This window comes from Periplaneta americana, chromosome 1 (genome assembly GCF_040183065.1).
Source record: "Periplaneta americana isolate PAMFEO1 chromosome 1, P.americana_PAMFEO1_priV1, whole genome shotgun sequence".
Classification (NCBI taxonomy): domain Eukaryota; kingdom Metazoa; phylum Arthropoda; class Insecta; order Blattodea; family Blattidae; genus Periplaneta; species Periplaneta americana.
Genome location: NC_091117.1, coordinates 102,968,964 through 102,989,342, shown reverse-complemented (window position 1 = coordinate 102,989,342; position 20,379 = coordinate 102,968,964). Strand labels below are relative to the sequence as shown.

The 20,379-nt window shown below is 35.4% G+C and overlaps 1 protein-coding gene across 6 annotated transcripts in view; it reads right to left on the bottom strand.

The window, feature by feature from the left end:
• The window catches only part of Nipped-A (Transcription-associated protein Nipped-A), a 494,348-nt gene that overhangs the window by 428,157 nt on the left and 45,812 nt on the right, over positions 1-20,379 (bottom strand). For all 6 annotated transcript variants that reach the window (XM_069825168.1, XM_069825181.1, XM_069825178.1 and 3 more), the window contains exon 8: positions 6,242-6,446. In XM_069825168.1, coding sequence (XP_069681269.1) covers positions 6,242-6,446 — 205 coding nt within the window. The remainder of the gene's footprint in view (positions 1-6,241; positions 6,447-20,379) is intronic.

Sequence of the window (20,379 nt, the reverse complement as noted above, 5' to 3'; positions counted from 1 at the left end):
TTTGTAGGATTAAATTGAAGATTTATAATTTCATTAATAAAAGTACATAAAACAATTATGATAGGATAAAGTAAGGAATGGAAAAATTAAGTTTGAAGCTAGGAGTTACGAGGCTTAGTACTGGTCATGTGTGTGAATAATTTACTTTTAAATTGTAATTTTGTTCGGCAGTCCCTGAGGGAGCTGGGTAGGGAGTTCTGGGGAGTAACGAGGCTTAGTAATGGTCATGTGTTTGAATAATTTACTTTTAAATTGCAATATTGTTCGGCAGTCCCTGAGGGAGCTGGGTAGGGAGTTCTGGGGAGTTACGAGGCTTAGTACTGGTCATGTGTTTGAATAATTTACTTTTAAATTGCAATATTGTTCGGCAGTCCCTGAGGGAGCTGGGTAGGGAGTTCCGGAAACGAACTGCTGATGCTATGAAAGAGGAAGAATAGTGATTTGTTTTATAGCAAGGCATAGATAATAAAGGGTAATTTTTAGAACAAGTACCCAGGCTGTGATATGACAAGAAATTAAAATGCATTGAGAGATAGTTAAAGAAGTACTGATGATGCATTATAGGAAAATTAGTGAATGGATATATCTTCGGTCCTGTAATCTTACCCACTGAAACATTTCAAGGGAAGGTGTAATGTGGTCGTATTTGTGGATATTGCAAATCAAACGTATGCAGGCATTATGAACACGCTGTAATCTTTGGGCTAAATTAGAATTTAAATATGTTAGTAGAATATCACAATAGCCAAAATGTGGCATCACCAATGTTTGTATGAGAATTCATATACGATTCAGTTAACAATAAATTTTATTCTGGAACAGGATCCTCCCATTTCTGATGCAACTTTCACTTACATCAAATTTACGGACTGTAGCATGATTTCCATGTTTCTCCGCATCTTTGATAATTTCAAGCTTTTTGCTGCAAGTAAAGAATCGCTATCTCATACATTTAGTGGTACTCATTTTCAGAACTGAAAGTATAAGACTCACAAACTATACAATTACCACACTTCAACTTGATTCTAACACATGTACTGGTAATCCAAACGCCATTTAACAATGTTAACAATTGAAATACCTGTGCAGGAAGATGATGACATGCACTACCACCTTAGGAATTGTGCGGGAGGAAAATAGGGCAATGTTGCCAGCTTCATTTGAAATAAGCCATGCACCCGTATTTTTACTTGTGTATTTCGGGAAAAAAAAAGTGCGTTGGATATTCGAGAAAATACAGTACTGTGTAAGATAATTTAACAAGAAAGTATACCTCAGTGGATTTAAAAGTGTGCATGATGGAAAAGCATACTTTAAATGCAGCACCATTGAGGTCTTCCAATTTCAACTTCTACTCACAACCATAGGCTACCCACAATCAATTTCATTGAAAGATACATTTAGAAATCAGAAGTACAGCTGAGCATTAAATATACATCTTGCAATGTTAATAAAATTAATTTTGTTTTTTATTTTCTGGTGACACCAGACTTCTTCTGGTTTTACAATTTTCTTCAAGCACCTCTCAAAACAAAGCTGTCAGATCTTTCCAGCTCTGCATTAAATATACCGATTAGTGATTCTTTCTCATAGTTCTGTTTTCTTTATTAAAAACCCAAACACCGGACTCCAAAATTTCTGTTTTGCATAAATGTTTGGCCCACTGACAAAAAATAACCAAAATATACTCAACACATTTGAAAGAAAACCAACTTCGGTACAGCGCCTTAAGTAAAGACAGATTAAGTGCACACAATGTAACAAGCCTATATTCGGAAGCAAGGAAGATGATGAAACTACCAAGACCCAGGTAACTGGAAATCATCATCATATTTGAAAGAAAAGTACTGAGGATTTATGGTCCAACAAAAGAAGCATGTTGGTGTCTCAGAACCATTTCTGAAATATATAGTTTGCATAAGAATATAAATGTGCATGATATTGAGATCACAAGATTTGATGGTCAGGCTATATACGAAGAATGGAAGTAGACAAAATTTCTTCAAACACCTGTAGGAACAAAATTCATATAACGATTATAAATAGGACAGATAATATTTGAAGAGATGCATTAACATATTTCAATAATACAACTTTAGAGAAGAAGAGCTGAAGACCGTGAGAAATGATGGAGGAGTTTATTTAAGAAGGCAGAAGTCCAGGAGGAGCTGTAGTGTTCTTGGATCTTGACACCATCATTTTTCTTGATTTGCAAAGATATGTATTATACATGTATGTTATCTCGCAAAGCAACTTGTGTTGTTCACATGGTATATAGTATTTAAATGCATAATTGCAATGAATTTATTCTTTCCTTTCTTCATTTTAAAAACTTCTGAATATTCTGCTGCATAAAGTGTAGTCGTTCTTATACTTCAAATTCTGCTGTAATGAAAAGTGATATGTACGAAAGTAAGACAGTATAACTGTTTTCATTATTGTAATATGTTAACCACTTTGAAGAAAAGTGTGCACGAATTATGTTCCATGTACTAAGATATCAGACAGACCAATTTTGGAAACCAGTGTTGTCAATGCAATATGATGAAAAGTAGGTAGTATTACTACATATTCCATGACACATGAATGAAAACTACTTTTCTTATGAAAGATATTTTGTGGCTGTGAAAAACGAACAGGAGAGAGATATTTCTAGCCACAGTGTATAATGGAATTCTACAGCATTTTTTTAAATATCCCAGCCACAGCTCATGTACTATTTAACAAAACAGTCAATTTTAATACCTGTGCTAATGGTAGCTGCAAATCCACCTAAAATGTGTTATGCACTGCAGACAACGAAAGAGGCCATGAAACTGTTGACACTATAGCACTAGCACAGCCACTACGTAAATTAATCCTACTATTTTTCTTTTCCTGCAAAACTGCCCAAAGAGATACATATTTATTTATTTCATTTTATTTATTTCAAATGAGAGATACACTGAAAATTTGACATGCATTCTCTTGCTTCTCAGTAGCGATCCTCTATTTTGGTTTTAGTTAGGGCTGGGCAGTGTGCAAGTTCATTTCCTGTTTTTGATCGCAGAGCATACAGTATGGTTTTGGGAGAATACCAATATGGTGAAAGTATTTAGCTAAATAGTCGTGTCTGGTGTGTAAATATATGTATTTGTATGTGTGTCATTATTCTGCCCACATATTCATTATTCTGAGATAGACACTTCTGTGTACTACTTGTTGAGCTCGTCTGATCAAAACACAAACAGACTCTATGCAGCAGAATATCCAACATTTTACCTTAAATATAATAAACATGGGGCAAATCACAATATAGCGAATGCAAAGCTTCGTCCACGACCTCTTCCACTTTTCCCTTACAAGCTCACCAGACACACTAGTGGGAAATAGTGGAAACAGGGGTTTTGGGTGGGGTGACATCTATTGGAGGAAAGTGAAACAAAAACAATGAATGCAGCATCTAGGAAGCAAAAGAGGAACTTCGTCCTGTCTCCCTCCTCTCTCTTTCTCCAGCCTCTCCACTCTTCCTCGCTCCATATCTCTCTTTTTTTTTTTTCTTATGACTTTGCCAAGGGTAATGTTCGATCTGTCGAGATTCCTAACGAAATGCATGCTCGGTTTTTGGTCACGATTTAGACCTCTCAGCTATCGAGACGAGTTGGAGGAGGAAGAGAAAATGGATATATTTATGTTATGATATATAATGTATTGCAGAAAAGGGCAGTTTGGTGTTGGGGCATGATGTAGTCCTAAACTTCATCTCTCAAACTTACGACTCTACGCAAAATGAGGTCGTAAGTGTAATAGCAGTATCTAAATTCCGCATCAGTTTCCAGTCTCGTGTAGAGGGAAATATGTTTCTCGTGTTTTGGTTGTAATGCTTTAGTGAAAGGGACAATGAGCGAATAGCGTGGGTAAACAGTGGTGGGCTTGTGAATTTCTCTTGGTAGGGGTTGACCGCGGGGGTGGCATAACTAACGAGTGCTAGTAAAGTTTCACTGTGCCTGTGTCCAGCTTCAAGTACAGACGGAACAACGTGTTGTGATGAGCCGTACCGAAGATGTGTACTTCTTCCTGAAATTGAGCAGGGAGAATTTAAAGGCAGCAGATACGATAAGGTATTGTGAGGAGCATGGACTACTTGCTAGTCATTCTGCGAGAACTAATATAACCTCTCATTCCCAAACCAACCTCTCCATCACGTGGCAGGTGCTGATTACAGCATCCGAGGCTCTGGTGACTATTGTGTGTGAGGGAGGAAATCTCTGACAGTGCAAAGTTAACAAGTGAGCGTTGTTTTATTCAAAGCATGTGTTACTTTGAGGAAAAAACGTGAGTGTTGTTGTGTGTTGTGTCTAATGCACATTAAATTTGATTATTGTGTTGTGTCGAATGCACATGAAATTTGGTTGTTGTGTTGTGTCAAACTGAAATTAAATTAAATTTGAAATACGTGCGAGGCGGTAGGCAGTGATCCACTGAAGCGGAGCAGACAGTAGAGAGAGAGAGAGAGAGAGAGAGAGAGCAGGCGAGCGAGGTGCTGAGCGGCGAGGGTGGGAATAACTTCCCCTACTGGCTTTCGCTGTATTGTGATTTATCCTAAACATGTTCCTAAAATGTAGATGAAGCCCTGATGTAACAGAGAGAGTTTCCTTTATAATATGATGTAAACACTCAAACACAGATCACAACTGATGCACTGCAAAAACTTGGTACCTTGTAAATTTCTTTCTAGCTACTATGTCAAACTAATGTATGAAAAGGTATTATAAGGAACTGCAAATTAATTAAAAGATATTATGAAAAAAAAAATACATTTTCACTGTCCATTTTATTATGTCACAACTAGTTTCCTCACCAATTCTGTAAGTTCTGATTTGAAGGGTGATTTCTGGTTGTCAAATTGCATTCCAAATCTTATAATGCTTGAATGAAAACCAATCACAAAAATGAAAAGGAATTAGTCTGGGTAGAGAGAGAAAACTACAATACTTATACAAAATACACTATATGGCTAATACAGGACACTCTTGCTTGTTGCTGTGTTAAATGACAGGTAACAACTGCACTAGTGCCATCTCTTGTACAGGACTGAAGATACTGCTTCACATCTTCTGCTATAATACAAATCAAGTGCCACCTATGGCATTTATTAACCTATATTTTATCATTAAATGGGGAAACTGGTGTATAATAACGTTATAATTGACCTATTAGATATTTTCTTTCTTCTTATTACATTATTTAGACTTTAAATTGAAGAATATCAACCAATATAATACAACTTATTTAATGGCTAATATTTTGTTGTTGAATGTAACTTTGTTTCGATACTATCATTTCAGTTGAAGAATTTTTGGTATTTCATGGCACACCATAGGAGAATTTTGTTGTAGGAATTAGGAAGGCCGTTATGAAACAAAAAAGAAAGCACTTTTATAAGCATTTACTTAAAATATAAACACATAGCTAATTACCTACACATGTAACACCATCTTAGCTTTTGTATTCCCTTTTCTTCTGTGGATTAACGATTGTTTTGTTTTCCTTTAAGCAGAAACATTTGATAAGAATCCTGAAATACTTTTCAACGAACACATTTCTGCATTTTGAGCAAATGTTTCCCATTTCCACGCTGCCTATAGAGCATAACCTGTATGTTTTGTACATAAAAAGGGGGGCCTCTATCCTTATAAATAGCATCCAGACCACTTCTCTTGCAGTGATGAACCTATTTATCATAACTATAAAAAAAAATAAAAAGATACGAATCATATTAATAATAATCGCATAAAACAATAATTTCCAATATCGCAATCTGTACCTTCAATAAAATTAAAGTTAAATATTCACATGATTTTCTCTTTTGGGGGGGGGGGGGGAAGATTTCGAACTGGTCTCAAGATGGTAATGCTTGCACAAATATAGGACACAAACTTTGCCCAAGAACATAGTTTTATTCGTACAATTATTACCAAAAGTGTGTGTGTACCTATACAATGTAGTACATCTGATAAAGGATACGAAACTTCTAGGATAAACTTTGTTGCTCTGAGCCTGTCCAATTGGAGCGCTAGTGTAGTTTTCCCAGCTAAAAGTGAAAGTGTCCTGTATTCATTTATAGTGTATTTGCTTATACATCTCTTTCATCTAAGCATAGAGTGTTGTTGTTTGTCATAGACATGGTTCAGTTTAATTGAAGTATAGCAGCACTAATATTGCTGAGAATTAATGTCTGTTATTGTATGTGGTGACTTACCTTGTTGGTAGAGATTCATCATGGACATTCTTGGAAAAGAGATGCACTGCACGAGCCAAGTCTGAGAGCTGCAGATGTTGTCTTACATGGTGTACAAGGTCAGCAAGTGTGCTATATGCTAGTGGACGCAGGGACTCATGAGTGGTCCATCCCTTTCCAAGCAGAACATTCTCATCAAACAGGCGCTCCATGAAGGGCACGAATTCTGCAAAACAGCAGAATGAAATAACTCACATTGAACACTACTCATGTTTTGTGATAACATTATATAGTAGCTTCTTTTTGCCTTCTGCCTTTGTAACAAAGACAGGAATAGTGCTACAGATAAAAGATGGAATGATGGTAGGGAAATGGAAATACTCCAAGTGACCTACTCCAATCCTGTCAATCACAAATGAACAAATGAATTATTTATTACATTACGAGTAGGCAAATACTCGGTCATAGAGTTGGTACAGTACAAAATTGAAAATACACAATTTACACAAAAAAAAAAAATGCACAAAACACAACATAACACAACAAAATACAAATATAAAACACACAATAACATGTCAATACAAAACAGATCAAACAACATAATTACAAAACGTTCACTAACATAAATACAAAACAACATAAATACACACTAAATCACTATTAGCACTAAGCTGACGAAAGTACTAAACGCTTACAAGACACATATAATGCTTACACAAATCTTAATCAATTTTAACACTTACGAAATACTTAAAACTCGAACACTTACACTGAACTTATTTATTTCCAAAAATTTTCATGGCACTAAATACTTCTACTAAACACAAACGCAGCAACAATACAGAACACACAAATAGAACAAAGGAAAATGGGTTAATTCATATCAAATGGTCCAGGAATGAATAAATAAATTGTTAGCTTGAGCATTTTCAAAAATCTATGTAAAGATTTATATTTGAATAATGATGACTCTTATTTGTAAGTAGACGGAAATTAGTATTAGTTTATATTTTCATTTACCTTCATATAAAATTGGCAGCCACTTTTGTATTAGTACCATATTTAAAGAAATTACCACTTTAATTTTTTTTGTAGTGAGAAGGAATTAAATACCAGGGCTGTCATTTAGAGGACAGGTATACACTCAAATCTTTACCAAAAAATATTTGGGCTCTCTTACTTATCCCCTTTTTTAGGTAGAGCAATTCAAAAATGCTCGCTTTTCAGTTTTCTCTTAATTTGAGCCCTCGTATCTCTGGTGGGGGACAAAATAAAAATTTCAAATTTTTATGTCAGAGTTACCTATAAAAAGAATTGGAGTATGATATTCCATGTGAACAAAATTATAACAGGACAGAATTAGTGAAAAATAGGTTTATACTGTAATAATACTTGCATGATTAAATATTGCCTTGTTTAACAAAACATCATATAAATACAGACATTACGTTTCTGTAAAAATTCCAATACAACTTTTTAAGAGATGCGTTGATTATCCAGTTGAGATATTTCTTCAGATAGTTTATCAGAAACAACACGTAAGTGACCTGTTATTGTTGTAACTTCCAAAGCAGATATTTTTTTGCTAAAGGTTCGAGTGTATAGCTGTCCTCTAACAAAATGACAGCCCTCGTATTTCATTCCTTCCCATTGCACAAAAATTTAAAACTGCAGTCTTTTTTTTATTGCGGTAATTGACTCTGACAAAGAGAGATAGGGTAAAAAAGGTATAGGACATAAAATGTAGGCTGGAATGTACTGAAAATAACAGTTTTTTGCCCACCTTTCTATCATTTATCTGAGCTAAGCTGTTGCATTTACCGCAACTATCTGCAAAAGCCAAAAATGTCAAATTCCATGATACAAAAATAGCTGCCATTTTCATATGAAGGTAAATTAAAAATAAACTATTACTAATTTCTTTGTTTAGGCTAATTTCTGTCTACTTACAGATAGGGATCATCACTATTAAAAATAAATGTTACCACTATTGGACCACTCCATTTGGACTGATCCAAATGGTAGAACAGAATCTCTAATACAATAATTAAATATTCATGACACACTCACAATTACATAACATTTAGTTAATAATGACAAATAATTGCTAGTATTTTATTATAACAACTTATGCAAGTTATTTTTTAATTTTTCAGTTGTTAGAAGAGACCTCTCAAAAACAGCTGCTGGTAGCTGGTTCCAATCTATTATAAGATTTAAAAACGAAAATTTTCCTGTACCAGTCCTCTGTTTCCTACTTTCAGTTTTGTGATTATGATCTGTCCGTGAGTAATATATAGGATTTACAATTTCATCCCTTGTGTCCTTCCAAGCTCTATACCCTATATATGCCTTATACAGTGTACATAACCTGCATTTTTTCCACCTAGTCACCACTGCCGCAAATCCAGTTCCTGGAATTATCGCACCCATGGACCATGCCACCTTTTATGGATTTTGCTGCCCTTTTAAGACAACCTATTTGTTTCAACTTGGGGAAAGGAACTGGCCATCCTACACTAATGATGTGTCACTTATGAGGTTTCAACCAGTCTTCGGACTGTTCACTAAACATACTGCCTGCTCCATATTCCACTAGAGGGCAAACCAGAGACCCTTACACTAAGTCTTTGGATCTAGTGCTTCTCTTCTTGAATGTTATTACAAAATTTAAGGCTCTCCAGCCTAACTGAGACTTAATACGGACAGGTAAGTCATTTATATAAATTAGGAATAGTAAAAGCCCAATCAATGACCCCTGGGCACTCCTGATGTTACATAACCCCTTCCCAACAATGCACCGCCAACTTTACTAATCCAGAGAATTAGTCTTCTATCTAATTCAATTGCAACTAATTTTGTTAATAAAATGTCATGGGGCACTATGTCAAAGGCCTTATTAAAGTCCATAACAACTGCAGGGGCATATGCAAGGCAGGTTACTGTGTTTGAACTTTTTGAAAAAAATGACATATTTAGATTCGAGTATTTTTTTTATCCATAATCGTTTTCTCTTCTCTAATTTTTCACTGTCAGAGTAACAAAATCTACATCGACATAAGACACAGTCTTCTTACTCCTCCTTCAACATAATCCCTGTGCTTGGTGCTGCGGCACATTCGAATTATAACAATGCTATCTTTATTATAGAAAGACCTACTGCCTAATACTGACCTTGTAATAAAATGTAGTTTACACAATATGAAATTAAACTTGTTGTGAAACATATTAAACCATTAACACCCAGTGTATGATTAAAAATACGCGGTAAGAAATATTTATTCATATATTTCCATGTGAATTTAATTTAACTATTTTCTTTTATGTTGACAGTACATGAGTGTGGTTTAAGATTCAGGCATTATTGAATGCTCTGTTTTCATTCGTCTTGTTGGTATGAGGCTTCGAGTTTGGATCTTAAAGAAAAGAAAACATTGATTGGAATAATGTTAATTATTTTCAATATAAATTATGTTTTAATTATGAAACTAGTGCTAATATTACTTGTTAGATATTCGTGAATAATTCAGATCATTTGGCGTACATGTATCTTTGTATGGAAGCATAGCAATTTCACTTTCTACATTTATGGTATGATATATCATATGCTGAGCAGTAACAATATCAATTTATGTATGTTCTTATAGATGAATTCTTCTTCAAGCATATGTGAGATGGACAGCAATAGGACCAAAAAACCTACAAACTATAAGCCTACAGTGTAAATATGCAATTTACGATATTGTTTCTTTTTTATATTGTTGATAACAATGTTTATTATAGTTTATATCATCTTTTTAGACCATATTTGGATGCAGAGCAGACAGTCAATCTACTAGAAAATGCTGACAACACTGATGATGTTATAAAAGATATAAAAGGAAATGAAGAAACTGAACCTGTGCTACTGCCTCCACAAGATGGAAATGACTGCGATAAAGATGATGGAGCCAGCGATAATGAATGTATAGCAAATATTCGAGGTGTGAGAAAAGGTGTATTATCTGAGCCTGCAGAAATCAGAGTTGCTGCCAATGGTGAGGTAAGAGATGTAGGTGACGATGTTGCAACTAATAATCATGACACAACACAAATAGTTCCTGGATTTAGAGAGAGATATTTCCAGGCTCAAAATCCTAAGAAATTGTCTACTGTTTCATTTCAAGGTCGAAAGGAAAAGGGGAAAATACGAAAATCGAATAATGTCAGTTTTAGTCAGAGCATGAATAAGTCAGTGGCGGCTCGTAGTCAAATGTTCAGGGTAAGCAAAATTTACAGAACATTTTTATGTAATTCCCGCGATTCAATGACAGCTCGCTTTCATCATGCCCCCCGAAAACTTAACTCTTGCTTACATAACAATACTGTTACATCAATGAGCCATCTCATAATTTGTCGGTTTTTTCTAGTTTATTGTTATACTGTTGTCTTGCAACCCTTGTTGTTCAGACATCATTTCCAAAATTGGATTCAAAATCTTTTCAAAGTCTCTTTAGACTTACCGAGTTACAAATATGATCTGATTCCAAGTACCTTCTTTAGATTACAATAACAAACGTGACCACCTACAGCTTAGCTTCAACTTCACTTCCTGTTAGCCATTTATGTGTTTCATACTTACTTACTTACAAATGGCTTTTAAAGAATCCGCAGGTTCATTGCCGCCCTCACATAAGCCCGCCATCGGTCCCTACACTGTGCAAAGTTAATCCAGTCTCTATCATCATATCCCACCTTCCTCAAATCCATTTTAATATTATTCTCCCATCTACGTCTCGACCTCCCCAAATGTCTTTTTTCCTCCGGCCTCCCAACTAACACACTACAAACATTTCTGGATTCGCCCATACGTGCTACATGCCCTGCCCATCTCAAACATCTGGATTTAATGTTCCTAATTATGTCAGGTGAAGAATACAATGCATGCAGTTCTGTGTTGTGTAACTTTCTCCATTCTCCTGTAACTTTATCCTTCTTAGCCCCAAATATTTTCCTAAGAATCTTATTCTCAAACACCATTAACCTAAGTTCCTCTCTCAAAGTGAGAGTCCAAGTTTCACTACCATACAGAACAACCGGTAATATAACTGTTTTATAAATTCTAACTTTCAGATTTTTTGACAGCAGACTAGATGACAAAAGCTTCTCAATCGAATAATAACAGGCGTTTCCCATATTTATTCTCTGTTTAATTTCCTCCCGAGTATCATTTATATTTGTTACTGTTGCTCCAAGATATTTGAATTTTTCCACCTGTTCGAAAGATAAACCTCCAATTTTTATATTTCCATTTCATAGTGTTTCATACCATGAAGGATTAAATTTTCTTGCACCTTTAGCACTGACTTTATGAACAATAGAGCTTAATGCAGGAGTGGGTCGTCCATTGTCCAAAATACTTCTCTTTTCAATGTCATTACGACGCGAAAACGGACGTAACAGTTTACTTATTATATCAGTCATAATATAATATTATTATCACTTACATTAACTATAAATCACCAAATATACGTAACATTAATATACAGTACGTACTTGCAAAAATCACATTTTCTAAAATACACTGTTTAAAAAAAACATCTTTTAAAACACACTGTTTAAAAACTGTTATACTACTCGTAACAATCTACGTTCCAACTCGTGAAACTTTCAAACAGAAATTTCGCAAATCGTAGGTGTTCGATAATGCTCATGGGTTCTCGTTAGGGCAGGCAGAATTCAAGCGCGCTGGCTTAAGCATAGAACGCATGCGCTAAGAAAGCATTTAGAAAAGCGATCTCTTTTAATGTTTACTCCAGGGCCGGCTTTGAAGTTACATGGAAGGTTGGCTAACTTCGCTTCTGCCTACCTTCTGATGCATAGTGATCTGTCCAGTGTATTCTTGTCGCATAAATCGATCTGCCAGTAGTAAGCAACGTCCGACTAACCCTAAAAAAATTCCATTCACAGTTAACTGAAGAATTTCTAAGCACCTAGACAAGAGTATATAATTATATAAGGTTTTCCAAATGTGTTGGGGTAGTTAATAAATATCCACTTTTAGGTTTTTCTAAATGTGTTGAGGTAGGCTTAGCCTACCCTGCCTGCCCTGAGGAGCCGCCTCTGGAATAAGTCTGTCATAAATACACAAGTTTCTGTTAGAAATTTAGATATTTCATCCATGTCCCCTGTAGATTTGTTCAAACATATATGGAATTCGTTTATTACTCACATAATTCGAGAAACTATAAAATATGCCATCATGAAAGGTTATCCAGATATATAGTATCTATGGAAGACATACAGTATATCAATACCTTGGCATTTTGTTTTTGTTCGGATATCTCAAATTGCCTTTCCAAAGAATGTACTGGGAGACTCTTCATGACAGCCATAACAATCTAGTTGCACACTGTATGACCAGAAACAAATTTGAAACAATTAATTGTTTCCTTCATTTCAATGACAATAACACAATTGACAAGAATGAAAACATATACAAACTTAGGTCCCTCTTCAATCATCTAAATAAAATGTTCCAGAACATGATTGACATTGTTCCAAATTCATATTCAGTTGACGAAGCAATGGAACCATATTTTTGTCATCACAGTATGAAGTAATTCATATGAGGGAAACAAGCTTTGGTGCTTGACAACGTCTGCAGGGTACCTTATAAAGTTCAAACCGTACATAGGGAGAGTCGAACAAGCACCAGGGGGGAAATGCTGTTACAGAGATACTGTGAGTTGGATTGCTACCTGATGGCAGTAAACTGTTTATAGACAATTATTTCACTTCCTTTGGGTTATTGGAAAAATTTTCAACAGTAAATATCACGTGCTTTGGGACTATAAGAATTGATAGAATTGAAAAGGATCTGAAAAAATCTACTAGAGGTACTTGTCATGCCATCAGAGACACATCTAGTAATCTGATCCTTGTCAGATGGAATGATAATGCTCAGATCACTATAGCAACAAATGCAACAACACCAGATGTAGTTTCTTTAGGCTCATGCTCACAGTGGAGTAGTAAGGATAAGAGAAAAATCAGTATTTCACAGCCAGAAGTTATAAAAATGTATAATGCAGGTATCGGTGGTGTGGACCTGTTTGACAAATTAAGAGGACACCTTCGACTTCGAATATGGTCCAAAAAATAGTACTGGCCACTTATTAGATTCTGTATCAACAAATCATTAGTCAACTTGTGGATGCTGTACAGACAACATCAGAAGGCATTATCTTTGCTGAAATTCACAAGGCAAATTGTAAAGTCATTGCTTGCAGTGCCACAAATGGACATTTCTAAGGCTGTAATACCTAAAGGGAGAAACCAAGTTCTCAATGAAATACATTATGATAGACTCCATCACTAGTTGTCTGGAAAAGCACTCAGCGCAGATGTGCTTACTGTGGCGAAATGTGCTAAATTTTGTTGCATCAAATGTAATGTTGATCTTCATTCTGATACTTGTTTTCTAAAATATCTTACAAAATGAAAAAAAAAAAAAAAAAAAAACCGAGTAAAAGAATGTTGTTTAAATACCTAAACTACTAATTAAAGTGCTTAGACATGGAAATATTCTTCAAATATTGGTTCAAAATTCATTTCTTACATTGTAAGGGCCTATTAAGTATTTGTATGAAACCGATACTGTAAATGCTCAGCGTATGTTATATAATACAGGTTATTTATCTACTATACCAGAGGAAACAAAATTGTAATTTTTGTGTATTTTTACTCAGTAAGGTGAAATAAATTATATTTTATAAAATTACAAGATTATGAATTCCTTTTTTTTCCTCTCTCGACATTTATGGGTTAAAAAGGTTGTTTTGAGAGTTTTGCAGTGCAGATGTTAAATATTGTGCACTGTCGATTTTAAACTCATTTTAAAAGTGGTATTCACTTGTTCAATAGTTTGAGTTCTACTTTACTGTGTAACATTCGTTCAACATTTCGTGCATTTGACAGTTCATATTTTTAATATAAACTTCACATTATCATTCCAAGTTCTTTGATATGTCTTAGCGACTGAAAAGCTCAATTTTTTAGCAAAAAGTCGCATAGTGATTCTCGTGAGATTAATGAAAATTTCACACTGGCAAATGTTTCTTTGCAGCCGCAACGTGACAGTGTTGTCACAAACATTCTTCCCAGAACTAGTTTCACATCCCTCTGTGAAAACTCAGCTGATAATAATAATAATAATAATAATAATAATAATAATAATAATAATATACAATATTTAAAATAGCCTACTGATAATGTAAACCGTAAAAAAATTTAATAATGACCCCCCCCCCCCCAACCCTTTGACAAATTTCTGCATACATCACTGAACAACTGTATCAATCCTGTAACAATTGCATTGACTCTTAATCTCGCATAGGTCTCTAACAAGGATATGTCAGCCATTCAGTGGCGTATACTGGTTAAAGGGTTTGGGCTACCACTGACCCTATTATTACACAAAATATATCTAACAATTACTTTAATTTTAATTACTATGGTAAAACTAATAATACAAAATTATTACATTATGTTATATTATAAACTTTTTCTTTTGTAATTTCCTTGGGCTACCCGCCGGTAGCCCGGGTAGTCCGCAAAATACGCCCCTGCAGCCATTTAAATAATGGTACCTATAATGAAACTGAAATTCTATGGAAAAACTATCTGCACAAGTAGGTCGCCTCTCTGTGACGCACCCCGAGTAATGTAAAATGATCTACAACTCAAGGCGAAAAGAATCACATTTAATGAATGCCATTGGAATTAAAAAAACTATCTGCACAAGATATTCTGTCAATCACAAATCTCTCAAAATATGGCAGAGATTACTCTACTCCATTTGGTGGGATAACATATTTCAAATGGAGGAAACGCAGATGTAAAAGAAAATTTGTGATTGAAAAGCCACAAATTGTAGTTTGCTAAATTTACATTCATACATTTATGACTGTAAGAGCATATTGTCATTCTCTAAATGAAAAAGGGATAAGGAATGTGGCATAATGCCAATCCTACATACAGGCAACAGTCAATGTAACGCCACTCTTGCTCGCAGAAAACGACATAATGACACACTACTATTACATTACAGTAACTGACAAACATGAAAACATTCTCCCAACAATAATTGAATAAATAATATACCAACACACCGACACAGAGCTAGTCTCTACCTGATATTTTCAGTCACAGTATAATTAAACACCATGTGGTGACAGTGATGACATCTGTTCAATGTCATAAGGCTCATAACTCATAACAATTTATCTTATCTTTGGTCAGTTCTAGGAAGAGCAGTGCTCCATTCATCAATACCTCTCCGCACCACACCTATTTAAAATACACCCCGCAGAGACTTATTCATAAGATCCCTACAGTAATTTCTTCATTATTTATGCTACTGAACTCGTTTGGAATGATAAATAAAAAGAGAAATTGCTGAAGATTTTCTGACAAATAGCATAAATGTCTTGAAAATATTATTTGATGAACTTTCTGAAAACTATAGTTTCAAAATAACGACCCTCCTGCATTCTACTGAGCAACTACTAGTTTACTGATATTAGATGAACGGTTAATATTTGTTTTTCATAATTGTACATTTCATTAATCCTTTAACACTGGAATAAAAAAAAAAATAACGAATATGTTTCCACCATAAGAATTAAGTTTCTAGCTGTCTGTCAACGATATTCACATAATATTTCATTCGTATGTTACGGCATTTGGTCACTAGGAGCTGTGTTCATATGATCATGCTAGGCGTTAATGTTAGAAAATTTGTTACATTCGTCTTGGAGTTGATATACAGCAAAAATATTATCAACATTTATATTTGGCCAAGCATCTACATAGAATTGGAATATATCAGTCCCCTAGCTGTCCATTGTGCAACTCAATCCAAGAAATGGATTCAGAACACCTCAAAATCTATGCATCAGTGGCTGACCATGACAATATATTTGGAAATAGTGCAAGAGGCCAAATGACTTTATTGTCAAATGCCTGGCATTAGAAAACAACAACAGTTATAAATATAATATTTGCAACTGACGGCAACGATTTCAGACCACAAAATACTTTATAAAAACATTACTTTCGAAACAGTTTTCTCTAATTACGAGTTTCTCGGATCAATTCTCAAGAAATAAAATAACAGGTACTTGTCACATTTTGTAGTGCAGGACAAGGAACTCGCACTTTCTTCTTTTATGCTTGTAAGTAATGAGACACATTCAAAATAGACTGCACTCCATGACAAGTGGACACTATGGTCATCACGGAATTGTCCACCCACTGCACAATATCAATTCCTTCGTTTGAAATGTTCACCATTTCATAAGAGCACGTATCTTTTTCTTCATCTCTTTGGATGACGTAAGTGGGCAGTCTTTCGGTACTCTATTTTCAAGGATTGTTCCAGTGGCACCGTAACCGTGGGTTCTTGAGATGAAAAAGTAGTTTCATTCCTGTGATGAGGTTGTCAAAATAAATACAGAATGGTAGCAGCTTTAGTTCTTCTGGTAGCTCATCCAGCATCGAGCAGCACATTTCCCAAAGTTTTTCTTCATATTCGACATTGCCATTAGGGTTCTTCCTTTGGTAAACATAAAAATTTATCAAATATCCTGTTGTCGTATTGAGGCACCAGATTTTGTACCCAAACCAGATGGGTTTTCTGCGGATAAATTGTTTGCAGCTGTGGCATCCATATTATTCCACCATGCATTCATCGAAATCAAGACACTGTTCTGGTTGGAACAATTCCACGAATCAACTCTTCAAGTGATTCATTATTGGACGAAGTTTACACAATTTATCATTTTTGTCGAGTTTATTGTTGTCGATGCAGCCACCGGCGTGGCTCAGTCGGTTAAGGTGCTTGCCTGCCGGTCTGAAGTTGCGCTCGGACGCAGGTTCGATCCTCGCTTGGGCTGATTACCTGGTTGGGTTTCTTCCGAGGTTTTTTCCAACCGTAAAGTGAATGCCAGGTAATCTATGGCGAATCCTCGGCCTTATCTTGCCAAATACCATCTCGCTGTCACCAATCTCATTGACGCTAAATAACCTAGCAGTTGATACAGCGTCGTTAAATAACCAACTTAAAAAAATTGTTGTCAATGCAATGAACGAAATGACAGATTTCCAAAAACTGATCCCATCTCATGGCGTTCACAACTAGTTCATTGCATACATCACTTCCTGCTTCCCAATATGATTTCTTGCTGGGAACAGTGTTGTATTTGGAAAGAAGTAGTATGGCCAGGAATATCTTCATCTCCTCAGAAGCTCAGGAATATCTTCATCTCCTCAGAAGCTCAGGAATATCTTCATCTCCTCAGAAGCTATCTTGGGGTCCATGCAGTTCTTGAATAATGCATAGTTGCTTGATCCTTCTGTTAGCAAATTCATAAGTTCATCATTTACAATCATCTCAAAACAATCTACAGGTAACTTTCCATGCAAAAATGTATAGTCCACTTCAGGGAACACATTGCTTCTATCGATAATATCCTCCTTACTCCAAGTAATGTTGCTTTTAGACTGTCTCTTTAGTTTTTTGTTTAGAGGCGGTGGCACTGAGCAACAAGATAAATCATAGTCAACTTCCCCAACATGTTCGTTAATAGACAGAACTATTCCGGCTCCGCTAGATAGTTGACTCCCAGTTAAATTGTCGACAAGACCATAACCATTCTCGTCACATGAATCTTCATCAGAATCGATGTGCACAGCAAGAGGTTCAATAAATATGTTTTCCATATTATTTGGAATGCCATCTGATTCAATAATATCAATGGCTTTTTTCAGTGTTAATTCCCCAATAATAATAATAATAATAAAAAAAAAACAGAATATCGAAACTAATTTCAATATATAAGAGAATAGTATGTTTATATTTGAAATGAAGCAATATTAGTGATATATATATATGCATATCAATGTATGTTTCTAGGTGGTAGGACGTACTATGTACAGTTGTCAAAAGAAAAAGTGGCCGCTCTCTCGAAGCAAAGTTCCCTTCAGGTATCTTCGCTACAATTTGGAGACAAGCGATGTTACATGCTGTTGGACCACGTTGCCTCATATCTACAGTTATATTAAAGTATTCTGTGTGTTATTTGATAGCATACTGGTAGCGTTCCGCCCTCTTATTCGTGAGATCCTGCGTTTGAATACAACCTCATGCTTTTTATGTTCTTTTTTGTTTTGTTTTAAGGGAGAGAGACAAAATATACATAATTGCTCCTTTCTCTTTTACGATTATTTAATAATTAACATCAGGTTCATTATGTATTATGCCATGATTTTATCATTATGACATTGTGCATTGTGGCTGCAAATCGAAAGAAAAAAGATTTTATTCTCAACAAAAATATCTTTCGTGGCATAAACAAAACAAACTTACTGGCGTCTGCCTTAGAACATTCAAACAATTAAGCGTTCAAAAAACAAAACAAAATGTCACAATTCAATATTAAGTCTATCTTCCCCTTATTACGATCACATCTTGCAGTCAAGTGGGCATGGAATCGACTAGTCTTTGCAAATAGTGATTGTTCTTAGACATGACATTCCAGGCTTTCTGAACATACATACATGTGTTCTGCCCATGGGCAGGTCTTTCATTACAAACCCAACTCTCTCCAATCTTTCCTATTTTCTGCCTTCCTTTTAGTCTACGCATATGATCCATATATCCTAATGTCGTCTATTATTCTTCTCAACCAGAGACACAACCAATTCCTTTTTCTCTTTCTAATCAGTTTCAGCATCATTCTTTCTTCACCCACTTTTCCCAACACAACTTCATTTCTTATTCTGTCTGTCCACTTCACACACTCCGTTCTTCTCCACATCCACATTTCAAACGCTCCTATTCGGTTCTCTTCATTTCGTCGTAATGTCCATGTTTCTTCCCCATACAATGCCACACTCCACACAAAGCACTTCACTAGTCTCTTCCTTAGTTCTTTCCCCAGAAGTCCGCAGAAGATGCTCCTTTTTCTATTAAAAGCATGTTTGCAGTTTTTCTTGGGAAGGATAAATGTGGTAACTTTCTGTTGCTTTCTGCACAACACTGCCTCTTTCGCATCTTATTAGATCCCAGGGGGTCCAAGAGTGGAAATGAGGAGAGTGGATTTGACTAACTGGGCCCTCCGGACTTCACCGAAATTCACCGCAAGGATTAAATATTAGTTCTATCAGGATATGTGACCCGATCAGAGACTGGGGAATCCCAAGTAGTCTTTGCCCCCGCATCCTGGACTAGCTTCTACAAATCATCAGAAAATCTTGAAGGGAGATTGGGCCAATTTTTCCGCAAATGTTTCCACACTTGTGTCCTCGTAGCTCAGCGGCAGAATGTCTGAATTTAGATGTCAACTTCTCAGGTTCAATTCCTCGTCACTCCTTTTCATTTTATTGTGGTTCAAGATAGTATAATGTAACAATATAAAAAGAAAAACTAACACCAGTATTATGCAACTGTATTGTTCCAAACCTAATATTAAATTTATGTTATTTATATAGCTAAAGAACAATAACTGAATATAAATTATAACTTGAATATTATTTATGTCACTAAAGAATAACAATATAAATAACTTGAACATTATTTACACAGTATCCCTAAAGAACGATAACAGAATATAAATGATAAATATCGGTTTGTTTAATTAATATAAGATAGTATATATGAATGAATGAATGAATGAATGTTAACCATGATGTCCCATGTTGGGCACAGGCCTCCTGTGATGGGGTTAGAACTCCCTTGACAGGGATGGCTCAAGTGTACTCGCTTGGTGAGCCAATCCAGGCGAGCTTGTCGAGATAGTATATAATATATATTTAATTATTTAAATAAAATAACCTATTTTACTGGCAACGATGCTGCTGATTATCTTGCCAAAAGGGCTGTAGTACTATTCAGAAACCTGCTACACAATTATCCTATTATATACAACAAAAAGAATTACTTCACAATACCACAAAATTATAACAAATCATCATCTCCAAATTTTCAAAAATAAAAGGTGGGAATCTGTCTCAACCCAAAACGTCCCTGGATACCCAAGGAAGAATGCAGTTGCAATTTTTAGACTGTTTACGGGCCATGACTGCTTGGCCAAGCACCTCCATAGGATTGGGATATT